The sequence below is a fragment of the Aspergillus candidus genome (assembly GCF_002847045.1).
Source record: "Aspergillus candidus strain CBS 102.13 unplaced genomic scaffold BDW47scaffold_9, whole genome shotgun sequence".
In the NCBI taxonomy this organism is placed as follows: domain Eukaryota; kingdom Fungi; phylum Ascomycota; class Eurotiomycetes; order Eurotiales; family Aspergillaceae; genus Aspergillus; species Aspergillus candidus.
The window spans coordinates 425410-449668 of record NW_020194014.1 but is presented as its reverse complement, the minus strand read 5'-3'; the positions used below and the strand labels follow the sequence as shown (position 1 = coordinate 449668).

Sequence of the window (24259 nt, the reverse complement as noted above, 5' to 3'; positions counted from 1 at the left end):
TCGGAGATCAGACATGGATATTTCTCCCAACTAGACAGGTTAGCTATGTTACGTATTATTGCAAGGACCATGACTTACCCAGACACAGATGTGTTGCAGTATCTCGGTTGGCAGTGAATCAAGCGGACGCGTGCTGTCTTCGTAGCATTCAGCTTGGTGCTTTTGGATAGAGTTGGAAGCCCTAGGAAGGCGGGGGTGGATAGAAGGATGGGAATACATGCTGTGTAGATAAGTGAGAAAGTCAAAGACTCAGTCAGTCCTTTTCAATGAGCTAGTCTACTATATCAGTATCCTATGGAGCTAGATATCTCTTGATGATACGCAAGTTTCACGACAATGTAGATCGATTTAGGAGACTCACATAGTAGACAGTCATATCCAAAACAATTGTTCGACAACGAGGATAAGAATGAGATGAAGAATCATGGAGTAGAGGAAGAGCGAGTTCGACTATAAGTAGGTACCTGAGAGACATCACGTGTTGAAGACTTATACCTGTTCTTTATCAAGTTTCTTATATTCACTCGACTATATTCCCTTCAAGCCAAGTTATGGAACATTATTTGAGTGATCGGTATAACTATGGTGATGGATGGAAATATTCAGTGATGAAAGTTGTGGTATATCATAGCCCAAGAAAGTTACCCCATTAGGTGGATATGGCACTATCCCCACAATCAACATTAGATCTCCAACACACATCATTAATGGTCAAAACTACCAAGAATAAATCTAACTGGTCACACACAACAACAAATCAACAGCCACATCACTCGATCTACAAAAACATGTGGCAAATCAGCGGGATGGGGACCTGCAGCCGCGATGATCAATGAGGCTGTGCGTTTGCCATCCGCCTATCACCGCCCTTTCTGTATATCTGGGAAGACCAAAACCGGTTCAGCTCGAAGTGGGAGTCCCTGCATGAAATAATGGGGACGCCCTTGTCATTCGTGTTCCTTCTCTTGGTTCTTTCTTTTTACCTTTGTCTTCTTGATTTGTACTTGTCGTTGCTTTCTCTTTCTTACTACGATCGATCTCTTATATCTAAATTCTTATGTTAGACCTCGATATATATCCACCATGACATGGTTTGCATTTAGGCGACGTCGCAGAGCACAGAGTGTAGGAAATGGCCCAGTAAAGAGTCAAAATACACACCAGCGAGGATCATCCCATCCCTCCCACCCAATATATGCCCTCCCGGTCGGGGCTACAACGACTCACTCGCTAGTCAAGCCCCACGCCTCTACAGCGGTACCACTACACTCGACTACCTATCAATCCCAAGCAGTTTCGTCGGTCCATCTAGCAGCCCCAGCACCATCCTCCCCTCCACAGCGACCACTGGCAAAATGGAACTCCCACGCAAACCTATCAGGGATGCTCTTGCACCCCGTCGACACGGCTAGCACCGCCGTGGCGGAGTTAGAGGATCAGATGCGCGAGTGGTGGGCGAGCGGTGTGGACGTCTATGGCTTGTTCATGCGGAAGCTGGATGATACGATAACTGCGATGGACGAGGGACTATTTACGGAGAAGGACCGGGTGGATATGGGTGAGTCCAATGCAAATGACTGCATCCTAACAGAATCTCTGGGCGCTGACAGTACAAAGCATCCACATACCCAGTGCAGGACACGGGCACGGTCTACCGTCCAGCGCCATTGGAGAAGACCTCCCGGTACGCGGCGTACTTTGCCAAAGTCTACGTCTATCAGAATTCGCGGCTTCCGCCCGACCTCCCGTCGCTCCGATTGTAGGTCGCTTGGATAGATGGAGGTCTATGTATTATGCTAATTAGTAGACACCCGCAAACCTTCGCCCTCTTCCGCCTCGCGGCGCAGTACTCCCGCGACGTGTACTATAAGCCGATGCACAGGGACAGTTGGTCGTACGTTGGCTCCGACTGGCGCCACGGCACCAAGGCCATGATGATCAAGTCCGTCGCGGTCGCCGACATGAACACCGTTGTCCTGGCCATCCGCGGCACGCAGAGCTTCCGCGACTGGGCCGTCAACGTCAAGACCGCACCCACCTCCCCAAGCGGGTTCCTCGACGACCCGTCCAACGCCTGCCATGCCGGGTTCCTGTCCGTCGCGCACAACATGATCCATACCGTGGCGAGTCGTCTGCGCAAGCTGATAGCCGCTAACCCCGGGCGTGCACCGTACTCGCTGCTCATCACAGGGCATTCCGCCGGCGGGGCAGTAGCCAGTCTGCTCTACTGCCACATGCTGTCGCTGACCGCGCGGTCAGAACTGGCTCATTTGACCAGCTTCTTCAAATCCGTCCACTGCGTCACGTTCGGTGCCCCGCCCGTGTCCATCCGACCGCTGTTCCCCCCACCATCGCCATCCCAGCAGCGATCCGCTTTTTTCTCGTTCGTCAACGAAGGCGATCCCGTCGCGCGGGCAGACAAGACGTACATCACCTCGTTGCTGAACCTGTATGCCTCGCCCACGCCACACTGGTGCCGAAAGTACAGCTGGCGGGATCGCAAAGACAGGCCTGCTGTCTGGCGCGTCCCTGTAGCACCTCTCTCCCTAGCCGGACAGATTGTCGTCCTGCGAGCGCGATCAAACTACTACAGCCTGCCAGACGAAGGACCCGAAGGCGTCGAAGCATGCCTGACGACTGATCTCGGGCTGCGGCAGATCGTGTTCGGCGATCCGCTAATGCACGCAATGGCGCTATACGCGCGGCGGATCGACGAACTCACCATGGACGCTTATCGATGAACAAAAAAAAAAAACAAGCCTTCGCCGATCGACACACACAAACGCAGGGCACAAGATCCGCTCAATCAAGATCCTCGAATCCAGCGGGTAACTCCAACCCCGCAACCCAAGCGCGCACAGTCCGCGCAAACAGCTCCGGCTCGTCAATCTGCCACGAATGCCGTACCCCACGGTGCAGAACGGCCCTACTAGCGGGCGCAGGACCATTCCCAGTGCGCCGAACCGACTCCAACAATCGTCTGGCATCATTTTGCCTATCCCACGCAGGCAGGATCAGTCCTTCCTTGGCTGCAGCAACAACGATCAACGTGGAGACATGATCCCCATCAATCACCTCCAGCTCTCGCGCCGACACAACCATCTCCACAGCATCACGACACAGATCCAGCGACCCTTCCCCGCGCTGCAGCCGCGCCATTCCCTCCGTCGGATGAGAGAGTAACTCGGCAGTATGCAAGAAGAAATAAACCAGCGGCGGCAGCAACGGCGTCAGCACAATCGGCGCGAAGATATTAAACCCAGTAACGAGGAGCGACGACACGCGTGCAGGGTAATGTGCCGCAAGCTGGGCGGCGATGTGTGCGCCCAGACTGGCGCCCACGACGTGGGCGGTGCCGCCGTGCGCGTGGTCACGGATGAGCTGGCTGAGGAGATAGGCCGTGCTGTAGACGCTGAGGGGCTTTAGGTGGAGGGAGGTGCCGTGGGAGGGGAGGTCGGGAACGAGAACATGGTAGGGGTGTGGTTCGCAGGTGAGGTGGTGAAGGACTTGGTCCCATTCTGTGCTGGTGGAAAAGCCGCTGTGGATGAAGAGGATGGTTTGGGGACTGGAGGGGTTGTGGGAGGTGAAGGAGAGCATTTTCTTTTCTTCTTTTTCCTTTCCTTCTTGTTTTTTTCTTCTTTCTTCTTTCTTCTTTCTTTCTTTTTCTCTTTTTCTTTTGTTTGTCGTGTTCTCGTCCGCTTTCACAATGTATATATAGGTCGATGCCGTACGTCGTATTGTATGTAATATGTACAGTATATGTATATACAGCACAACCAACCTCACCTCAAGTATCCATAAAAGAAAGAAAGTTGAAACAACCCGACCCCAGACACCAGAGAGGGGCTCAAGCTCAGACCGACGCGACAACGAGGCTCTGCGCAGTTGTGTTCAGGCTGGTCAGCACTAGCTTAGTGAGTTGGCGCTTGCTGCATGGTGATGTCAGCGTAATCACGACAACAATGATAGTGGCGCAGCGGCGGAAACTGGGTTTATATAGATTTCATTTGACAGTCAAGCAAGTCGGTCTTGTAATCAGGCAAGACACGGTGTGGATATGTAATTAGAAAGGAGAAGAGAGGGGATGTTCCAAAAACACACACCATGTGATAACCAAGTGTGACCTCGTTGACACCTCCATATATCGTTATTGAGGGGCTGACTAGCTAGGATACTGGGATGAAATGTATGCATGACTCGACTCCTTAAGGCAATAACTGACACAGTCAACAGGACTCTCCAAACAGAGGTGAAAACAAGACACGAACTATGAGTCTAGTGGGCGCTATCAAACTCAGATAGATTATATTCTTGTATACCTTGTTACAGCCATGATTGGTCTCATGCGATTTCTCCGCGGAATGGCCAGGCTGGCTTTCCCTGTTCAGGCATCTTTTATGTACTGAGTGCTTTGCATTATTTGTGGTTGTGCAGTTTGGATAGACTTGATCTATGCAGACTGTTGATGATGGAAGGTTCTCGGGCAGTATGAATACTTTACAATCAATTGTATTATAGAAAGTTATTCAAAGAAATAGATGACTCTTTTTTTAATTGATTTTCTACCCACGCTTGTCTAGAGTGTAGTCAAGTACGGAGTATACACGGATATATATATAGCGCTGTCTGGCAGTTGAGCTACCCACCCAACACTTCATGTTTCGAGTAGCAGCATTTTCATATACTCATGCAGCACAGCAGCCGTTTTAAAAAGTTCGAAACCCTATTAAAACAACGGACAGAATATTCTTGAGACCTGTCTCTCGGACGGATACCTGCAGCAACATTTGACATGCGCATGCATATTGTATACCTAGTACAGTACTGAACTCGGAGTTCGGATGGGACTCCCCGGTTTGATCAACTGATCAATTGATTATTTGGAGAGTATGGGTATTGGATGTCTTCGATCTATTACAACTATTTAGGTGGTAGAAAGAGGAAGATTCTTTACAAGAGCGATCTTTATCTAGATGCTGGACTTCTTGTACATACAAATGCGACATGCTGATGCAATACACGAGCGGATAGTGACACCAAAAGAGACAAATAAAAAAAGAAAGAAAATGGGAAAGAAAAAAAAGCTGACAAACAGCAGACGTAGTCGGAGAATGATAAGTTCCAGGGTATAACATCACTCTGGTCTAGCCAAAGAAGAAAAGAATAAAGAAAAGTCAGTAGAACAAACATCAATCGTAAGCATAATGCAAAACACCCCAACAGTCATCCCCAGTCAAAAAATTAATGAGTAGTAGAAAGTAGTAGAAGAAGAGAGTCCAGCTCTAAGGTACTTCTTTATCACCCCTCTTGAGCCCCGCGGGTACGTCGATCGCGCCCTTGACATATTCGGTCGCTGCAATCTCGTCCAGACCTTTTCGTCTCGTGTTCCGCTTCAATAGCATCTCGACACATTCTCGCGCGCCCTCGAGTTCGGCGCCTTTCTCCGGGTCCCACTCGCCATCGCTGTCGGCGTACCGGTACCAGGACCATTCGATGCGCGCGATGCGGTGAGGCACCCGCGCACGGAGTTTTGCTGGATCGCCACGTGACCCAGGCAGAGCATCGAAGGGCAATCGGTTCTCCATCATGGCGTACAGCAGAACACCAAGTGCCCAGGCATCGGTCAGGCGGCCATCGTAGGGTTGGCCCATGAGAATCTCCGGCGCCGCATAGTCCTCGCTGCCGCAACGGGTGTGAAGAAGTTGATTTTCGGGTGCCTCTGGAATGCGCCGGGAGAGACCGAGGTCGCTCAGTGTGACAATGGCCCGATCGTAAGTCCGCCAATCAGCGATATTCTCCACGTCGGCGTATGGAAGATTCATGAGAACGTCTAGAGACGGTCAGCACTGATTCCACCCAAAGTCAGGTGAAAGAAAGCACTCACTCTCAAGTTTGATGTCCCGGTGGACGATAAGGTGGGAATGCAGATGTCGCACGGCATCCACCATCTCCGCGAAGATACGCCGGATGAGACCCGGTGCCATGGGCCGCGGCCCCGAAGATGCCACATCGAAGAGATCGCCCCCAGGGCAGTAGTCCAGAACGAGGAGCGCCCGCTTTGCATCACTCCCAAATGCTTTCAGTTGTACGAGCGACGGATGATTGATCGACTTCAAGATGTCCACCTCCCGCTTGAGAGATACCTCCAGCCGTTCTTCGTCAGCCCCTCCGGCGGGACCGTGTTCGATGATTTTGACGGCCACCAGCTTCTGGTTTGCAGCGTTGACCCCCTCCAGGCTCGAGGGCATGCCGCTTGTATTCGATGAGCCCTCTCGCTTCTCCATGCGCACGGCCAGGCAGACTTGACTGAAGGTCCCTTGACCCAGCTGGCGAAGCTTTCGATATTGTCGCGGCTGTTGCGTTCGAATCGATGATACGGAATAGACCTCATCCGGGCCATCCATCATGGGCGGATGCGTGATGACTGGCTCGGTGCTGTTCTTCTCGAATCCGCTGCTTCGCGGCGGAGTTGGAGGGCGAACGGCGGGAAGTGCGATGCCCCGATGGACGGCGAGATACTGTTCGCGGTGTAGGTTGTATGTACTGGATGGAATGCGAGCGCAGGCAGGCATGCCCTGCGATCCTCCATTTATCGACACCGCCACCTGACGAGGCTTCACGTGTACGCATTTTCCCGGAGGGACGTAGTCGCTCAGACTACGGTTACGGGCATGCTTCGCAGCGTTGTCTGGTCGAGATTTGCTCGGAGACTCGGCAACCTTGTCCCCGCCCGTCTTATCCCACACGTATTGTTTGCTTCGCGATCGCGACTCCGACGGTCCGAGCATTTGAGATGAGTCGCTGAGGCGGAGGCCGAGACTTGACCCGTTGCGCGACGCGGTCGACGGGGTTCGCGAGAGCGATTGGGAGTTGCGACGGGGCAGTTTCCACGAGGAGAAACCGCCAATCGGCGACGGCAAGGGTGTGATGTCACCCATGGCCATCAGTTGGGGCGATGAGAAGACCGACGCAGGCGACAGCGAGCCGACGCTGGGGTTGGGACCGCTAAGCAGACCGCGGAAGCTGGGGGTCCGGCGGGGTAGGCTATCGGATGACAGGCTGCGGTGCACGATATCGTCGGATTCCTTGGCGGGGCTTATCGGGGGGCCATTTGGCATATCGGTACGGATCTGTAGCGAGGGGAGGGACTGCTGGGAGGCAAGCGCCTCCGAGTGGGTCGCATCATGCATTATATAGGCGGAGTTGGATCCAATAGACAGTGGCGGGGAATAAAGACTCCCATCGCCCGGACTCAATGACGGGAATGAACAACTTCCATTATCACTGGGAGTCGTCACGGGGGCGTTGTGTAACTCTGACGGTTGGGTGGAGGAGGATCCAGACCTGTCGGTCGGTTGGGAAGAAGCAAGGTGAAGCATCGAAAGAGCAAGACACTCTTACTCCTTGATCTCGGGGCTTTTTTTTTCTTGCTGCAGGGAGGAAGGGGAAAGGACGAAAGGCGAGCGGCGAGCGGTGGCTATCGGCGATATATAGAGTCAACGGGTAAGATCGGGAAGACAACCAGGCCCCCTCGGTTCGAACCTGTGTAGATCATGTAACGATACTACGGGCCGAGACGTCAAAGAAACCCTTGTGAATGGTGGATAATGGCGGTGCGACTTTGAAAGCCTCGAGGCTTGTGAAAGGGGATTATTATAGTGGAGTAGAATATTGGAGTAGAATATACGGAGGAGAAAGACTGGAAGGAAAAGGGGGAAATCCGACAAGAGAAGTGAGAGGAATCAGGAAGGATGTTAAGATGAGATGAGATCAAAGGGAGCGAAAGAGAGGGAGAAATAGAAAAGAGCGGAGGGAGGACCGACTTGGCCTTCATTTCCCGACCAGAGAGAAAGAATCATGCTAATCGTGCTAATAATGCAAGCGCTGATGACGCTGCAGGAAAAAAAATCCACACGCGGGGTCAGCTGATGACGGGGCTTATCTTAGTCAGGTTTAGCGTCCACGAGGATATGGCGCTAGGTACCCCGCATGCAGTAATGCCGTTGTGGATCGTTACCAGTTGGGGATGAATTCTCTGCCCAGTCCCATCCCAGTTGCCATCCATCTGTCGCAACCACGGTTGTATACTGGGAACTGTTGAAACAGGTTCTCTAGAGTTATTCTACCGGTATCTGCATACGACCGATAAGAGATTTAAACTATCGGACTGAGATCGCCTCGGCCGTGCCTTGCATACACCAAAGTCTAGACATTGCTCCCTCGTACCCCACGATGCAGCAACTCAAATGTCCTTACTGCTCAACAAATCAGTCTTGACGATCTCACCCTGGAGGACGGACGACCTCTGTCAATCCACCGTCCACACACTACCCAGTTCAGTAACCCTGAGGCTCTACCAATCCCACTGTTACACCTCGGGTGGGTTTCCACTTCGGCAAGAACGCCAAACCTTACTTCATTCCTGACAGGCTAGACCTTCGAGGGGAATTTTCATCACTTGTTCGGGTCTACTAGACCTATTAGAGTCCAGTGTGAAATGACTGCTGACTCCACTTGCGGATCACCGTGGAATGTCCGGTATCAATATCCGACCGGACGCGAGACCGATCAGAAGAAGGTACTGAGATAGATCTGTGTGACCACTGATCAGTCCGACTCTCATGGTTGCGGTTAGTCTTCATTAGTCGGTATAATACATGTAGACAGTGCTGTCCGCAGAGACTATTTGACCTTAACCGCCCGCCTGGTTACCCACGTATCGATAGCCCTAAGCGTGGCCCTGCATAGTCCTATATTTGTACTACGGAGTACATGCTACATGAATACTATCAAGTCGGCGACCTTTACCTCCCTTGTCAATGGAATCATTTATTAACATTCTTACATGCATAGCAGCGTACGTGATGGCGCTCTGCCACACATGAAATTCTTTTGTTTTCCAATCTCTCCCATCGCAATTGACCAATGTCGGTTGGCCAAACTGTGGTTTCCCATATCCATCCGAGGTGATTTGGCCAACGCACATCATCTGCCGCGCTAGATTAGCGTGCCCCGTTCAATTAAATTCCTGTTATTCCGACTTTTATTTATCCTTTTATTTATTTTCGGAGTCTGTATTGGATTTATCTTGTTTATTTTAATCTACTTTATTGATTTTAAGATTAAGGTCATTTTATTTATTATTATCCTTATTTTAATTTTTCTTCCTCCCCCCCAAATTTATCACTCTATCTGATTTGATTATTTGGTGTTTGTCCCGAAATTGCACTACAACAGATAAAGAAACATAAATAAAGAAATCAAGAGAAAGAAAGACAGAAGAAAGAAGAAAGAGGAAAGAAACACCCTGTCCAACTACTCGGCCAAATTTACTAAATTCAGATCGATCGACGACTCTGCCTCATGGCCTACGTAAGCCCTCGCATTTTTCAACTGTTCATTTCGCCCCCATTAATAGAATCATGAACCTATCTCTCCAGTCATTATCTGTCGGGACATTTGTGTTGGGTATACGCCATCTGATTGGCAGCGGAATTCCAGTCGCCAAGAAAAATAGAATGAACGATCCCAAGCCACCGAACTAGTCCCTTATTCTGCCCCCGATTTTCCCGAGCAATTGGGCTCCATAGTCCCATACCGGTTTCTTTCATTCAAGGCTTGACTGCCGACTATGCGAACATGTGACGAGTGGCTTGCAGCTTGTAGATCGGTCTGCTTCTGATTTCCTCCTGATCTAGTGATTGAAACCACTGCACGTTGATTTATTGATTGTCTCTAACCACAGCATCGTGAACGTGTCCCCTTCGGCAACCACAAGGAGTTGTTGAGGAAAGCACGGACACAGACATGGATATAGTTGAGGTGACTGATCCATTCCGCTGCGGGTGGGTACCTCCCCAAGTTGCTTTTTTTTCAAATGCCTTGTTTGCCCCCTTCAAACATCTCTCACGTTGGATCTTAATGAAATGCCCCGAGTGATCTATCCAAATGCCAGTCGATTTCTTGACCCTACCCCTTTCCTTTTCCCTTTTTTTTTTTTTTTTTTCTTTTTTTTTGCTCTTGCGTATTCATTCCACTGGAAGGATCCTCATTTCCTCCCTTCCCGTGACGCGCCACAGCCCAATCAACAGCGTCAGGGGTGTTGACTAGCTTATCTGCGAAAAAGAGGATAACAACCACAGAATACTATTTCGGGAGAAGTATGCCATGCATTTGAAATGGTCTAATATCTAACCACCCAGTGATCGAATATAACAAGTCCTCGATGGTCTAGTGGTTATGATTTCCGCTTGTCATGGTTCTACCGTACAAGCGCGGGAGAGCAGGGTTCGATTCCCTGTCGGGGAGATTTTTTGCTCATTTTTTCCACCAGCCAGGGCTGGCAAACAACTACTGGTGTAACAGCCGGCATCATATCTATTGAGTTGTCCCTTTGGACTTACACTTTAGAATTTTACAGCGAGAGCTCGCCCTTATACCCCATAGGAGCATGTCTTGCATCGTTCATATCTGGAGCGAGAGTCTGTGTCCAGAATAATGCAAAGGACACCACCGTGACATCGCCAGACACGTCCCTCAGAACTCCTTGTAAGGTTGCATCTTTTATATTCGCATCAGACCATTCGACAGTGCTCTTTGTATGTCACATGCTATGTACGTGGTACGATGCATGGACAACTCTCGACATGTCTAGTCTCAAACAACGGGCCTTAATATGATAAATGGAAGCTCCAACATGCGAGTCGTGGTCCAATCATGACAGTCACGATATACTACAATAAGTCGCCAGGATGTCCCCTGACTGAGTGAGCTAGGAACCCACACAAAACAAAGAAAAAGAACCCAGTGTTTTCTTGCAACACCTAGATCTAGGAACCTAATTGAATCGTCACTCTTGGCTCCATTGTATTATTACTCCCACCCCAGCCATGAGAACAGCGCATAGAGGTGCACATCAAGATGTTGGACCCAGGTGATGCTTGCTGTCCCGCGAAAAACCCACTTCTTCCTTGATGTGGAGATCACATGGCAGGCATATGCCGCATCGCCTCAAGGGCATCATTGCAGATAACAGAGAGTATCCTTCCAATGATAACTACTAGCCCCATATACCTGCCGTGCTGATGTTCGAGTTAAGGCCGTCGACCTTTTATGTACTCTGGAAATATCAGCGGATCGGCGACCTGGTGGTCTGGTGTATTCATCTCGGTTTTAGAAGGGTTTATTTGTTAGTAAGATAGTAGTCTCACTATGGTTTCAAAGTATGTTGGTCCGCAATGTCCGCTCCATTTGTGTTTATGATGATCAAGTACTAATGTGTATAAGGTAGTTACACCCACCTGCAAGCTTCGTACCTGGATTAATCTATGAATTGTGTTTGTTTCTTCGCTGGGCTGTATGTCTATGTTTTCGATATATTGCAGTCTCAACGGCTCGACTGCCTTCCACCCAAATATGGATTCAATTGACATATACATATACATATCCAGAGAGAAAGGTCAAGGTACCAGACCTGGTACATTGCACTATATCTACTAAACAGACATCTATACCAGTTACAAAACCATACCCAATATATTAAAGTCTCTACATAACATGGCATATAATGCACAAGCCACGAATAAAAAGACGACCCTGCCTGGTGCCCACCTCCACTCACCAGGGGACAAAGCCCCCCCCAACCAATAGCCGAACAGCCAAATCTTACTAGAAATAGTGTCAGTGTCAATCAGCTAGCAAACGACACACGTCATCCTAGATCCTTCAGCTAAGAGCCAGTACTAGGCGAGATTGTGAGCGGGGATTTCGTGACCCAATCCTCCCCGAGTTGATCTAGTTTACACCGCGCTGGAAAGCCCAGCTAAGGGTGTATACTTGGGGATTGATGTATTTGATCCTGGGTTGTGAGGGATTTGTTCAATTGTGAGGGATGGGCTAGTGGGCACCAGCGGTAGGTAACTCAATTTTAATTTTTGGTTGATATTTTATTTGTTTCTTGTTTTATACAAAACTTCCCATGTACGAAGTACCAATAATAGAGACTGGATTTATTTGAATATACCTATTTCATTCACAGAAGTTGATTTAGCTCCTATATAGAATGGACTTGAACTGGTGGTCAAAAGTGAACGAGCACAGCCACAGTCGGAGTGGCTGGTGAGTCCAGTGGCGCGGTGTGGTTCTCTTCCGAATACAGCCGGTCGCCCGGCAATCCCGTTATAGATGGTTTTATCGTTTCATTGTAGCTCCTGACAATATTAAGGTTACTTGAGAAGACGAAACAAATCCTGCGACAGTTTTCGCCTGCAAGAACCACAAACGCAGGAGACCGCTATATGTACAGTACAATACCCATCACCATGCCGGCCCCAACCATGGACAATGCAGAAAACCGATGCTTTGAGCGCCAGAGAAGAGATCTGTAAGGGACGAGACCAGAAATAAAACCGTTTCTAATACAACATGAACCAAAAGGAGAATCGCAGGAGGAAAGTGTCGCTAACTCCCTCCCGGTTTGTGAACAGACACTAGCGGACGTGCTTTTTCGAGTAGGTGCTGGATAAGAGGCCGAGTTGGCTCGCGTGCTAAAATACAAGGGGATTTTTTGTTGTTGTGTTTTTACAGGAGCGCCCTGCTGATGACCTGTGGAGCTGTTAGTAGGTGACTCTGAATGGAGAAGGAAAAATGACACGTACTGTCCAGCCTCCCGCAATGCCAGCGACTATACCGCCGGAGATCGCCATGGGCTTAAGTCCACGGGTGCTCTTGAACAGCATTCCGCTAAGCGCACCGGCAACGATGCTGTTCGCAGCATCATGCTTGCCTCGTGCGTATCCGAGACCAGAGTTGAAACAGTTGTATACCATAGCAACCACGCCGGCGGAGTTGCCAAGGAAGGGTCCTCGCCGCGTTACCGAGTTCAAGACGCCGTTCAACCGAATCTTGGGAGGCGCAGTCACGGGCGTCTTCTTGAGTCCTTCAGCCATTCCCCATACACCTCCGAGAGTCAACGCGGAGAGATAGGTCGTGCCGGCACCGTAACACAGGTCGTCGGACCATCCGCGAGACGGGAGAACAGATCGCGAGCCGGGGAGTTCGTCGAGGCTGGAGTCTTCAAGCGTGATGTAATCGAGGGTGTCCTGGTTCAGGCCAGAGAGGGGATGGAGCTGGGTGGGATCCGGAAGGGAGATCTCTGAAAGGAAGGATTGAGCATCCTGGGTCTGATCCAAGGGCTCAGAGCCCTGGGGTTGTTTGCGACCGCTCAAGGAATCCCAGATCGCCATTTTGAAGAAGGGTATATTATTAAAAATCAATACAAGCAAGAATAGAAGAAGTAAAAAGAAGGGTGACGTGGGTAGTGGTCGCTCAGCCAGGCACTGCTGATCTCTCCGTCGGTTGTGGTCGGGTTGATTAAGTCGTGACTGCTTGGAAATCTGAAGAAGCGGAACAAAAACTTCAGCCCCGTGACATCGACCGGGGAGTGCTGGGTTCGCCGGTCCCGGGGGAACGTTGGGCCGGCGCTAAACCACGTTGGGCGGACCCGCCTCGAAAATCCACCAGAGGCAAAATGAGTGCCAGACGCGGGGGTGGGCATATCTGATTGGAACTCTGAATTGATCTGGCCGGAGAGAGAATTTGTCTGGGACATGCAGCGTCTTGGAGGTAATGCATCTTAATTCAGCGTCCAGTGCCCGCCCCGAGGCGGGGTGTGACCTCATGGAGCAGATCGCTCAGCAGGATATACAAATCTTGGCCGAATCGACCCTAAGGGAAATTAGTCTAGGTCCCATGGTGAAATTCACCTCGGCCTGTGAAGAATTTGGGTAAGAGTGCTCGGTGATATCATTGATTTTGTACAATTATTGTGTTAAATGCCGTCTGACATACATAAAGGAAAGTCAACCGCGTATGGCAATGCCTGTTGGAAACATTCTCAACGTCATCTTTGAGCCATACTCATAATACGGCTGCTTGCAATGCGCTGAGCTCGTTTCTTGACACAGCAGCCATTTCGAAATGCCCAGAGACGAAGCAATTGGCTTTGTCCCTGGAGACATGGGTTGCTGTGTACGAGATATTGTTGACCCGTTATAAAGATGCCAAGCCAAAGCCAATGAAACAGGTCTTGGATAGTTTAATGGGGCTCCTAATCAAAAACCCAGACGACAATGTCAAGTCATCAATTCGATCGTATGCTGTGCATGCGACATTGCCTAGTATCATCACGGGGGAGCCACGGTCGCGCACCAAGGCATGCTTCCTGTCCCTGGAGGTTATGCTTCGCAAAAATGCCCTTTCTCCTATGGAGTTGGTCTCTGCCGCTGAAATTTGGCTCTTGAAGAATCATGAGAGATGGACTCCGCTCTATCAAGTGAACTGCAGTGCCTTGTCGATGGATATACCCAAGTTTCTCGCGGGTTCGGAAGATGACCCAAAGACAGTAGCAACGGAAATACTGGCCCTTGGGTTCCTGACGCAGGCCAAAACGTCCGATCTTGCTACAGGATCTGGCGCAACCATGGCAGTCTTCTTCCAGAAACTTAGAGCATCGACTCCGGACTCAAACTTGGCGTCGGCCTGGGTAAAGCCGGTCAGGCACGTTGTTCTGCATAATATGGATATATTGGAGATGATGTCCACCTACATCCTCGACCCTCTGTTCAATGTCGATGCTATTGGCTTCCGAAATTTCCTCGAGACCCTGCCTATAAAAAATTTGCTCACAGGAGACATGAGCGATGCCCCGAAGGACGACCTGACACTTCTCTTTGCATCGCTACAAATGGCAAAGAAGAATGGCCTTGTCCATGAAGACCGTAAGTAGTGACTCTCATGTACTATATGCCAGTATTGCTCACCCAGTGGCAGATTTTTTCGCCAAAGCGGGCGCCGCTGAAAAGACTGGCTCTAGCCCGTTGGTCTTGAAAAGTCAGATCCTCGGCCAATTTCTCTTTCACAATGATATGAGCATTAGAATAGCCGCCCTTTCACTGCTTATCACTGCACCGTCCACGACGAAGCCCATGTCATTCGCTACCACCCGCGCAATCTTGAGAGGACTCCCTTCAATGCATGCCGAGTCGGACTCGTACTCCCGCGGAGAGATTCTGAGCTTGGTGCGGAGATTCATTGTCCGTCTTAAAGGGGGCATTCTGAAGGAAGAAGGTGGCTTGGTGGACGCGAAAATCCCGACCAACAAGAAACAGTCCATTATATACGCCAGAGATGATGCGGAGACAGAATCGTGCTTGAAGCAATACATCGGGTTCTTGAAGTCCGATCTGCGACCTACGGCTTCCTACCCTCGCCATATCACAGCATTAAAAACATTGATATTTGTTTTAGAGTCCGGCTTGGATAGTCGGTTCGACCGTGTCACGGCTAGCAAAAAGGAAGGATGGCAGGTTGGATGGCGATGCAACATGCAGATATTCGATGCGAGCTTACTCAGACTACTCGTGGATCTTCTGACCGATCCATTCGAAGAAGTGCGCGCTACATCCCTCACCGCATTGAAATGGTTCCCAGTGGATGTTTTACTGGCTCAAGGCCAATTGCCCGAGGAGACCCCGCCGTTTATTGAAGCCTTGATGAAAGCGGAGCAACTAGCAAGCAACACAAGCAGGGCTGATCATGCCGACACAGTAGCGCGGCTTTATGATGTCCTTTTCAACGCAGCAGCAACGGGGGAGGTGAAGACGGATGCTCGATGGTGGGAAACGAAAACCAGCGTGGTAGACAGGCTTCTAGGGAAACTCGAGGGCAAACTGTCTGTTGCAGGCGGCCTCTTCAATTCTTCCATGCGCGACGCTCCCCTCCATGGCTACGTCTCTGCTTTAAGGTATTTTCTTTTGCGAAACCGGGCAGTTGCAACATCTTACTGATCAAAATTAAAGGTACATCGTGTCCGTACCGAACTTCCATTCTCTTGTCTCGACCGCAGACTCTCCCAACTATGATAATTGGAGATTGATCCACCAGAGGATAATCTCCATCTCGGACAAGATTTGGGAAGAAGTGAAACCCGTGTTATGTGTCGACTCCCCTGAAGGCCATACAGATGAGCCTGTTGAAGATCTCGATGTCGGGCCGAAGGACATTCTTTCTTATTCGTGGCGTGCACTACGAGAGTCAAGGTAAGCTACTCGACGCTTTTTCAATGATTTTCTGACAGAGTAGTCTTCTCCTCCATGCGACGCTTGCCAATCGGACGTACGGCCCGTCAGGAGAATTAGGATTGAACTTCGATGACTACGACAAAATTGGGACGTGCAGCTTCACTCAACTCGCCGAGCTTCGCCACAGAGGTGCCTTTTCGACTGTGTCCCAGACCTTTGCCACGTGCTGTCTTCGGTGTAGCCAAACCAACGACCCGACCATCGGTAGCCTTACACACCGGTGGTATCAGGTACGCAGGTCGATATCGGCATCAGGAAACCTATGAGGTCTAACCATATTTCTGTAGGATGCCAAGCGAATCATATTCGAGACAGCTTCGAAGCTCACTCGCCGCTCTGCCGGTCTCCCCGCATTGGCTACGGGGATTCTCACATCGCAGCCCGGGGGCCCGTTGTTCAAACAGGTCATGGAAGACTTGCACGAGATTTCCCACTTGCCCGTGGAACACAACCCCGACGAACAGAATATCCCCCTACCTCAAGTACACGCCATGAACTGTTTGAAGGACATCTTTACCAACACAAAATTGGGTCCTTACACAGAGCCGTTCATCATGCCTGGTTTGACGCTATCGGCAGAGCGACTGGGGTCACCAATGTAAGTACAGAATTTATATTCATAGCCAAATGAGCTGACTGACCATAAACCAGCTGGGCACTCCGAAATTCGGGATTGATGCTGTTCCGAGCTTTATTGATACGTATGTGTCGCCACGGATCTGGTTTGGGCTTTGGCGGCAGCTCAGGCTCCGAGCCTGGCTACAAGGTCTCATTCCAGAAATACCCAGGATTGGTCGAACTACTGGCAAGCCTGCTTGAGACCACATCAGCGAATGACCAGGATGCTAGTGGGGACGATACCATGGTCACAGAAAGAGTGTTCCCGGCAATGGAGCTGATTGCAGAGAAGATTCCTAACGTGATTGGTGTCGATGACGACATGCTGCGAAGATTAGTTCAGAAGCAACTCCACAGCCGAGTATGGGGCATCCGCGAGCACGCCGCTCGGGTGTATGCTTCCTTGCTGGACCGATTGGACATACTTAGCGGCGTTCGTGCATTCGTCAAGGATGGCTCTGATACGGAGGAACAGAATTACCTCCATGGAAGAGCGCTGTGTGTGAAGTATTCTCTGCGCCGGATTGCGCCGACGTCTCTTGCACTATGGAGGGGTATGTATTCGTGAAATTTCCTAGACATGCGGCTTGGGACTGACTTTTGTACAGAAAATATGAATGAGATCGCTTCTACCGTGAGACACATCTTTGGGGCATGGTTCCAGGATGCCGAGTCGCCATTTGTTGCTACCACGTTGCTGGAAATCTTGAGTGACTTTGTTGAGAAGGCTGTTGAGTCAGAGTCGGAAGGTAAGTTCAGAACGAAGCTCGATGACTGAACATTGTTGACCCCTATACAGAGAAGACAGGGTTCACTTTGAACTACCTGTTCGATACTTACCACTTTGGAGATATCCTGGACTTCATACTTGACTCGTCCCACCCATCGTGGAGAGCCCTGAGCGGCACACGCGCTTGCTCTCTGCTCCGCAGGGAACTCTCATGGGTCAACATCCTGCGATTGTTTGTCACGAATGATTTCGCAGAGCTGGGACCATTCTTCGAGAAGGTCTGCCGATTCGACTCCAATGCTGCCCAGTGGCTATTGGAGCGAATGAACGATATCTTTTCGGGCAAGCAAAAATACAGAACTGCTCTGCTCAGCCACTTCTCCTCTGTTATTGTAGGGGATTACGCAGAAGAAGTCAGAGGAGTGGCCATTTCGTGCCTCGCAACTAATCTGGAGAGCTTGCTTAGCTGCGAACCTAGCAGCATCAAGGAAATGGACATGCCATGGGAACTTCTAGATAAGAAGATCAACTCTAATCCGAGCAACTACATACGGAACAGAGACCGTTCTGATGCCGACCTCCGCTTGCAAGGGTGTCTTATCGCAGCGATGGCTATTCTCCATCCTAGCAAGGATCTGCAGCTCGCTACAGGCCAATGGGCAACAAAGCTCCGATTCGCAATGCTGGAAGAGACTGTAAGTAGACTCCTACGTGATGACCCCAGCACACACTAACCGATCGAAGGAATTTACGACGCGGTTCGCAGCAGTGTCATCCCTGGCCTCGTTTGGCCGAGTCTTGCGCCCGGCCAGGATGTCCCCACGTACAGAAGACGTCTTCCTCGACGTTTACCTGATCTTGTACGACATGCTCAATGACGACGACGAGGAGCTCCGCGACCTTGCTGCCTCAACGGCCTCATGGGTCCTCTCGTGTTCCTCCGTTTCGCCCGCGAAATCCATCTCCCTGTCTCCGCTGAACGCTAGCAGACTCTTGTCAGAGTTCATCGCAACCAACTATCGAGACTCGCAGCTCTTGAATACGCGAGTCCTGCGATATGTGCTAGGTCAGGAACCAAGACTCGGGAGCGCCGTTTCAGGAACGAAACTCGTCCCCGTGGCAGACGTTGCCGCCGAGCTGCAAAAGGAGAGCACCGTTCTTTTCGAGGAGGAGAAGCAGAATCTGTTTATCGACGAGGTCCGCGAGATCGACGTTTGGACGGGGGTGCTGTCTTCATTGACGAAGGACGCTTGCGCGGAGGGATCTATCCGGGACCTGTGTGGGTGGGTTTCTGAGGGGCTCGAATGTCTCGCAAAAGCCGCTACTGAGGCCTCTGGACACGATGGACTGATCGGATGGGCGTCGAAGCCGGAGATGTATGCGCTTGGGGTGCGGGTGATCAGCCTCGCGGGTGTCTTTGTGTCTAGCGAATTTGCTGCTGCTGTGTATATTTCCGGGGAGAAGGATGCTTTGAAAGAGAAACTCCAGGCGTTGCTTGCTGGAGGTAGACAAGCAGATGTTCACAAGGATTGGTTGTTGAGGATAGAGGAGGCTTTGCAGTGTTCATGAGATATGATAAAGGGCATAGATAAAAAACTAGATAAATGCAATGATATATGTTTTCCTCTTCTCTTTCCTAGGACTTGTTTTGTTTCATTGCGAGAATATTATAAACAGGATATGAGCTTGTTGTGCCTGAGGACGACAGTGTCGTCGTGGCAGCGCTCACCATCCTTTACCACCTGAAGTCACGTCAACGACAATGGTTCATTCATCCACATCCCGACTTCATAATATCCATAATCACTCAGAATCTATCAATCCATAATGAACTGGAATATATGACCAGATCATCACGTCCTACGACGTCAATCACAATTGCCACCTAGACAACCCACTCTCCACATTCAAATGTCCTATGCCTACCAAGTACCACATGCAAAATGAAAGCCAACCTCATAATCACCCTCGTGGTCGTCATTGCAGTGTGTACAACCAGAGGAGCCTGGCTCATCTACTTACGCTGCCGCCACGAACTCCGTCGAGACCTGACCCTAATCCGCCGGCAGTCTCGCAGAAACGCACTTGAATCCGGGTTACTTCGACACGATAGACAGGGTCGAGAAGTACGGATCGTCGATGGAGGTCATGACCAGCATGTACAGTCATCAAACGACAGGCCGAAGCCTAGCAAAGGCTCGAAAGGAGGGAAGGGTAAGGGCAAGAATAAGGGCAAAGGCAAGAATAAGAACGAGCAACGAACGGACAATGACACTACACCAGCGGAGAACTCGAATGACGGGGGATGGACGGCCCAGGATGCGTTTGCTCCCGATTCTTCTGTCTCTGAGCCTGTCGCGTCGAGTACGAGTCCACCCCGTCCGTCAACATACGACCAGAACCGTCCATCTCCGGACGATCAGAGTTCGAATTGGCAACAGGAGACACAAAATGAATGGTCTACAGGTGATAACGACTCTGGAAACGAGAATATCCCGGCGGAGCAACAGGCACAGATGGACAGCGAATGGAGCAGTCATGGGTCCGACGCATGGAATAATTCTGGCGGGGACCCTAGCGGAAGCAGTCAACCATGGTCCAGCGAAAATTCAGATGCCATGGCTGCAGGGAGTGGAGTCTCGTATGGGGCTTCGCAGGGGGATTCTCAGGTGGAATCTACAGGAGGGTCGTGGGGGGCGCCGACCGGTGATGCGAATGACGCTGTACAAAACAATCCCAGCGAGGAAGATCTGTCTAATGTTCAATGGTAAATGGTCCAGCTGAGGCTGATGTGGTTACTCCACGACCCATAAAACAGACCTTCGTCATTGGCCATGGATATAAAGGTGGCTGTGGTCTTTGCGGAATGCCGGAATCGGGCGCCAGTGACGTTTGTAGTTTGGTTTGACCCCCGCGGATCCCCAGTGGTACCTAATCAACCATAACTAACGATGACGGCCGATTCTTCTCCAACCACCTGCCGACTTCTCACTTCCCTCCCCTTTCACCCCCCCATTCTTCTTCTGATTGCTTATTTCAATCTTGACTTGTCATAGTGTGAGATACTGCCAGTACTTATCACTCCCTCTCCCCTGTTTATGCGCCACACCACTACCTCGGTCCTTTGAAGTGCAAGGCAGCTGCACTGCCTCCCCCCATTCAGCCATGTGGAACGACGAGGACAACAATCCTTACGGCGCATTCGACAACGAGGCGCAACTCTCGGAGTCTTTGCACTCTGCCGCTCTTTCTCCCTGTATTATATCCTGTTTACAGTTTGGTGGGGTCGTCAGCTAACGGTTCCAATTTCAAGCGCTCTACGATCGCGAGTACACCCCTCCTTCCCCCTCCAACCAGTCCTCTTCTCAAGACCCTCCCGACTACCTGACTCGCCAACAAAATCTCAGCGATGATGAGGAAGATGGATACCCCGGGCAGGAAGCTGGGGGCTATTCCCGCAAGAGCGTTTACGACAGTCGCATAGAGCAGATCCTGTACGAGAATCCGGAAATGCCGATTCTCATCACCGATGCCGGAAAGAATCACGAAAGTGGCGGGGGCTACATCGTGTATACCATCCGAACTGGGGTGAGTTATATGATGTCGGGCGGTGTTCGAAGGAGACGCTGACGATTGTCTGTAGGATCTAGAGGTCAGACGGAGATATTCAGAATTCGCGTCGCTGCGCCAGACTCTCGTCAACCTCCACCCGACCCTCATCGTGCCGCCCATTCCGGAGAAACATACAATGGCGGATTATGCGGCGAAACCAACCAAGGCCAAGGAGGACACCGCGATCATCGACCTGCGAAAACGGATGCTGGCTGTCTTTTTGAATCGGTGTCGACGGATGAAGGAGGTTCGGGAGGATGGGGTCTGGTGGAGATTCTTGGACCCCAATGTTAGCTGGGTATGCGCATACAATCAGTCTCGATTGACCGTGGGTATTGACTTGATGTTGCAGAGCGAGGTCCTTCATTCGCACCCCGCGTCCTCGGTGCCGAAAAATAACTTGAAAGCCCCCCCTCTCGACCCGGCAAACCCTACACCTGCGCACGCGTGGCTTCCTATCCCAGCGACCTCGGCGAAGCTCAAGGGCGCATCTGGTACTGCGTCCACCGGTACTTCTCCGACGTCCGAAACACCTGGTCCGGATATTCTCGGGCGTTTCCCGCCCGAGTCGCGGAAACTCAGTGAGAAGGAATTGGACCCTTACTTCATCAACTTCGAAGCCTCTACGCGCGAGCTGGAATTGCTGCTTCAGGGCAACATGGAAAAGGTCAATCGTCGGACACTAACCCATCTGTCCGCGTTGTCCGCGGATTTGATGGAGCTTGGAGCGCGGTACAACGGCTTTTCGTTATCCGAGCAGTCACCGACCGTTGCGGCAGCCATCGAACGGATTGGACAGGCGGCCGACACGTCGTACATCGAAACCGAAGAACTGTCGGCTTCTCTGGGGGCGAACTTTGCAGAGCCAATGAGAGAAAGCGCGCAGTTCGCCAGTGTGGTCCGCAGCGTTCTGCGTTACCGCGTCCTGAAGCGGGTGCAGGAGGAAATGACGCGCGATGAGCTTGCCAAGAAGAAGGCATTGCTCGATTCGTTGGAGAAGAGCGAATTGGAAGCACGGCGTTTGGAGGAGTACCTCAGCCGAGCGCCGTCCCAGCCGACGCAGACGAAACCCCAGCGCTCGCTATCGACATCATCGGCGGCTAGTGCTCCGAGTGGCCAGGAGGTCGAGACACGCCCCAGTGGCCCGGAGGACACTGCTTCCATCGACTCGGATTTCCCTTCGACTCACGGGGAGTCCGCCGGCCCGTATCCTCCAGCTTCGCCAAAGCGGTCCGACCTGTCGTCCTCTCCACCGGCACACCGCAAGACGCCCAGTGGAACATTCATGGGCAATAAAATCTTCGGCCGTATCAGCCACGCTGTTCATGGGTTCGTAGATGTAGATCCGGAAAAGACCCGGCGGGACCAGATCGGCAAGACGCAAGAAAGTTTACTCCAGGTATGTCTTTCTCCGTGCTCAATGCTCGATGCGATGTTGACCCATCAAACAGCTCGAACAGGCCCTCAAAGTATCCGAAAACGACGTCAAGGACGCCAGCGCCGGTGTCCTCCAAGACCTCAAACGATTCCAGAAAGATAAAGAAGCCGATCTCCGACGGTACATGGTACGTATATCCGCTGATCCACACCACAAACCGACACTAACCGACTGATCTTAGGTCGCATATGCCCGTTGCCATCTGGATTGGGCGCGCAAAAACATGGAAAACTGGACGGAGGCCAAAGACGAGGTGGACAAGATCGTCGTTTAGTAGACGATACCGTCTGAAGCAAGCACCGTGCTATGAACTTGCGAAATAAGCCGGCGTTGGTGGGATTTTATCTTTATTTTGACTTCTTATCTATCCTATGAGTCAATCTCAATCAAGCTGGGCTACCAACCCATTACTACCGCAGATTGGCGAATCGCCAGGTGTCTTGCACCCTGTCATCCATCACTTCGATCAATATATGAAACATGATTCTAATCTCGGGGTGTAGTGTACATTCTCCCAAGTACTACTGTATGATCACGCTGGCGATATTATATCTACATGGTATATGGGTAGTTCTATTTGAATGTCAGAATGACTGATCAAATACATCAGTATCAAATTTATAGCACTTCCCGTGGAATTCGACTGCAACCATTCAACTGGCCAACAGATCACACAAGGGTTTGCAATCTAAATAGTTAGAACTTGCAACATTTCCCACAGGTCGATTTCCTCAATATCATCAATATTTTGACCGTTTTCACCGTTTTCACCGTTTTCCCGTTTTCCCACTTGCATATGTACCAATTATGCCAGCTCAGTATAGGCTGGTCAATTTAATAAACGAGGTATATAATTCCCGACCCATGACTCACGTCCAGAAGTGCTTGGTTCTTTCCAATAAAATGAACCATCTTGTATATCGGTTTGTAGTACTAGGTGATCCTCGCTCAGCTGACAGTCCTCGATAAGCTAATGCTTGTTTTGTAAGGACGGCCAATCTGGCACTGCTGCAGCTTATTAAACCGCCGCCTCATTTGCATGTCCCATGAAACCAAAATAAGATGGCTTTTGCCAGGACCAAGTATTCGAGTCTTCGTTAAATAGTTTCTTGGAATAGGATACACACTGACAGTGGAACGCGTAGGAATACCCCGGGATTGTGAATCTAGAGTTGAGACGCCACATCCAGTGATTTTGTGGTGAAATGGATCTGGACGCACAGTTCATTGTCTCGATATTGTTATCTCGTTGTGTCATTTTGTTGTATGACCGGACTGCAGAGCCCAGAAATGGCGTTTGGGGCAAAGGAATTGGGGGGAGGAGATTTTTTTGACTTCCTCGCGTGGTAGCGGTGAGTGTTGACAGAAGTTATTTTCATGGGAATAGATTTCTTGATTTATACATGTGTGTCGATTGTCTGTACCTGTACTGAAGTTATACCTTACTTAATTAGCCTAGTACCACCAAAGACAAGTCGAATACCCCATACCGGAGTTATGGTAATAGTATCGAAGTGGTCGTTCGATATACCCGGTATAGACATTCGTCTTTGTGCGATAGTTGGAGGATAGCAGTCAGTTCAAGTCCTCCTAAAGTGCTCGTCAACATGTCGGTGTAATGGCAACGACCATTTAGCATTGCCCAATCACCCGTTTGCATTCTGAAAGTTGTAGTCTCATCTATGGGGTTGGGACATGCAGCGCAGGGACTTGTGGTCATTT

The 24259-nt window shown here is 50.6% G+C and overlaps 8 protein-coding genes and 1 non-coding gene across 9 annotated transcripts; 6 read left to right on the top strand and 3 right to left on the bottom strand.

The window, feature by feature from the left end:
* Positions 1-1383: 1383 nt before the first annotated feature.
* Positions 1384-2741, top strand: BDW47DRAFT_123795 (lipase family protein; the record flags this gene model as incomplete). The annotated part of the gene is made up of 3 exons (XM_024816124.1): positions 1384-1558; positions 1618-1759; positions 1808-2741. The coding sequence occupies 3 exons, from the start codon at positions 1384-1386 to the stop codon at positions 2739-2741; spliced, it is 1251 nt and encodes a 416-aa protein (XP_024674308.1).
* A 61-nt stretch (positions 2742-2802) lies between these two features.
* On the bottom strand, positions 2803-3597 carry BDW47DRAFT_123794 (alpha/beta fold hydrolase; the record flags this gene model as incomplete). Its single annotated transcript, XM_024816123.1, has 1 exon — positions 2803-3597. The coding sequence occupies one exon, from the start codon at positions 3595-3597 to the stop codon at positions 2803-2805; it is 795 nt and encodes a 264-aa protein (XP_024674307.1).
* Positions 3572-4465, top strand: BDW47DRAFT_101735 (uncharacterized protein). Its single transcript, XM_024811720.1, has 3 exons — positions 3572-3929; positions 4104-4186; positions 4234-4465. Exons 1-2 carry the CDS (start codon positions 3723-3725, stop codon positions 4152-4154), a joined length of 258 nt encoding a protein of 85 aa, XP_024674306.1. The 5' UTR covers positions 3572-3722; the 3' UTR covers positions 4155-4186; positions 4234-4465.
* A 481-nt stretch (positions 4466-4946) lies between these two features.
* Positions 4947-7838, bottom strand: BDW47DRAFT_101733 (putative protein kinase). The gene is made up of 2 exons (XM_024811719.1): positions 5885-7838; positions 4947-5830 (listed from the first exon to the last, which is right to left on the bottom strand). The coding sequence occupies exons 1-2, from the start codon at positions 7377-7379 to the stop codon at positions 5283-5285; spliced, it is 2043 nt and encodes a 680-aa protein (XP_024674305.1). The 5' UTR covers positions 7380-7838; the 3' UTR covers positions 4947-5282.
* A 2381-nt stretch (positions 7839-10219) lies between these two features.
* On the top strand, positions 10220-10308 carry BDW47DRAFT_t45. Its single transcript has one exon. It is a non-coding gene; the product is annotated as a tRNA-Asp (tRNA).
* A 2236-nt stretch (positions 10309-12544) lies between these two features.
* BDW47DRAFT_101730 (protein transporter TIM23) lies at positions 12545-13376 on the bottom strand. The gene is made up of 2 exons (XM_024811718.1): positions 12657-13376; positions 12545-12603 (listed from the first exon to the last, which is right to left on the bottom strand). The coding sequence occupies exons 1-2, from the start codon at positions 13242-13244 to the stop codon at positions 12580-12582; spliced, it is 612 nt and encodes a 203-aa protein (XP_024674304.1). The 5' UTR covers positions 13245-13376; the 3' UTR covers positions 12545-12579.
* A 222-nt stretch (positions 13377-13598) lies between these two features.
* BDW47DRAFT_93884 (THADA/TRM732 family protein) lies at positions 13599-19090 on the top strand. The gene is made up of 10 exons (XM_024820262.1): positions 13599-13784; positions 13855-14777; positions 14830-15802; positions 15858-16097; positions 16141-16369; positions 16427-16737; positions 16791-17311; positions 17366-17506; positions 17557-18182; positions 18232-19090. The coding sequence occupies exons 1-10, from the start codon at positions 13627-13629 to the stop codon at positions 19054-19056; spliced, it is 4947 nt and encodes a 1648-aa protein (XP_024674303.1). The 5' UTR covers positions 13599-13626; the 3' UTR covers positions 19057-19090.
* Positions 19091-19430: 340 nt separating this feature from the next.
* BDW47DRAFT_123790 (uncharacterized protein) lies at positions 19431-20258 on the top strand (the record flags this gene model as incomplete). Its single annotated transcript, XM_024816122.1, has 1 exon — positions 19431-20258. One exon carries the CDS (start codon positions 19431-19433, stop codon positions 20256-20258), a length of 828 nt encoding a protein of 275 aa, XP_024674302.1.
* Positions 20259-20389: 131 nt separating this feature from the next.
* On the top strand, positions 20390-23181 carry BDW47DRAFT_101718 (PX and BAR domain-containing protein). Its single transcript, XM_024811717.1, has 6 exons — positions 20390-20743; positions 20801-21075; positions 21131-21397; positions 21452-22498; positions 22551-22664; positions 22719-23181. Exons 1-6 carry the CDS (start codon positions 20653-20655, stop codon positions 22809-22811), a joined length of 1887 nt encoding a protein of 628 aa, XP_024674301.1. The 5' UTR covers positions 20390-20652; the 3' UTR covers positions 22812-23181.
* Positions 23182-24259: the final 1078 nt, after the last annotated feature.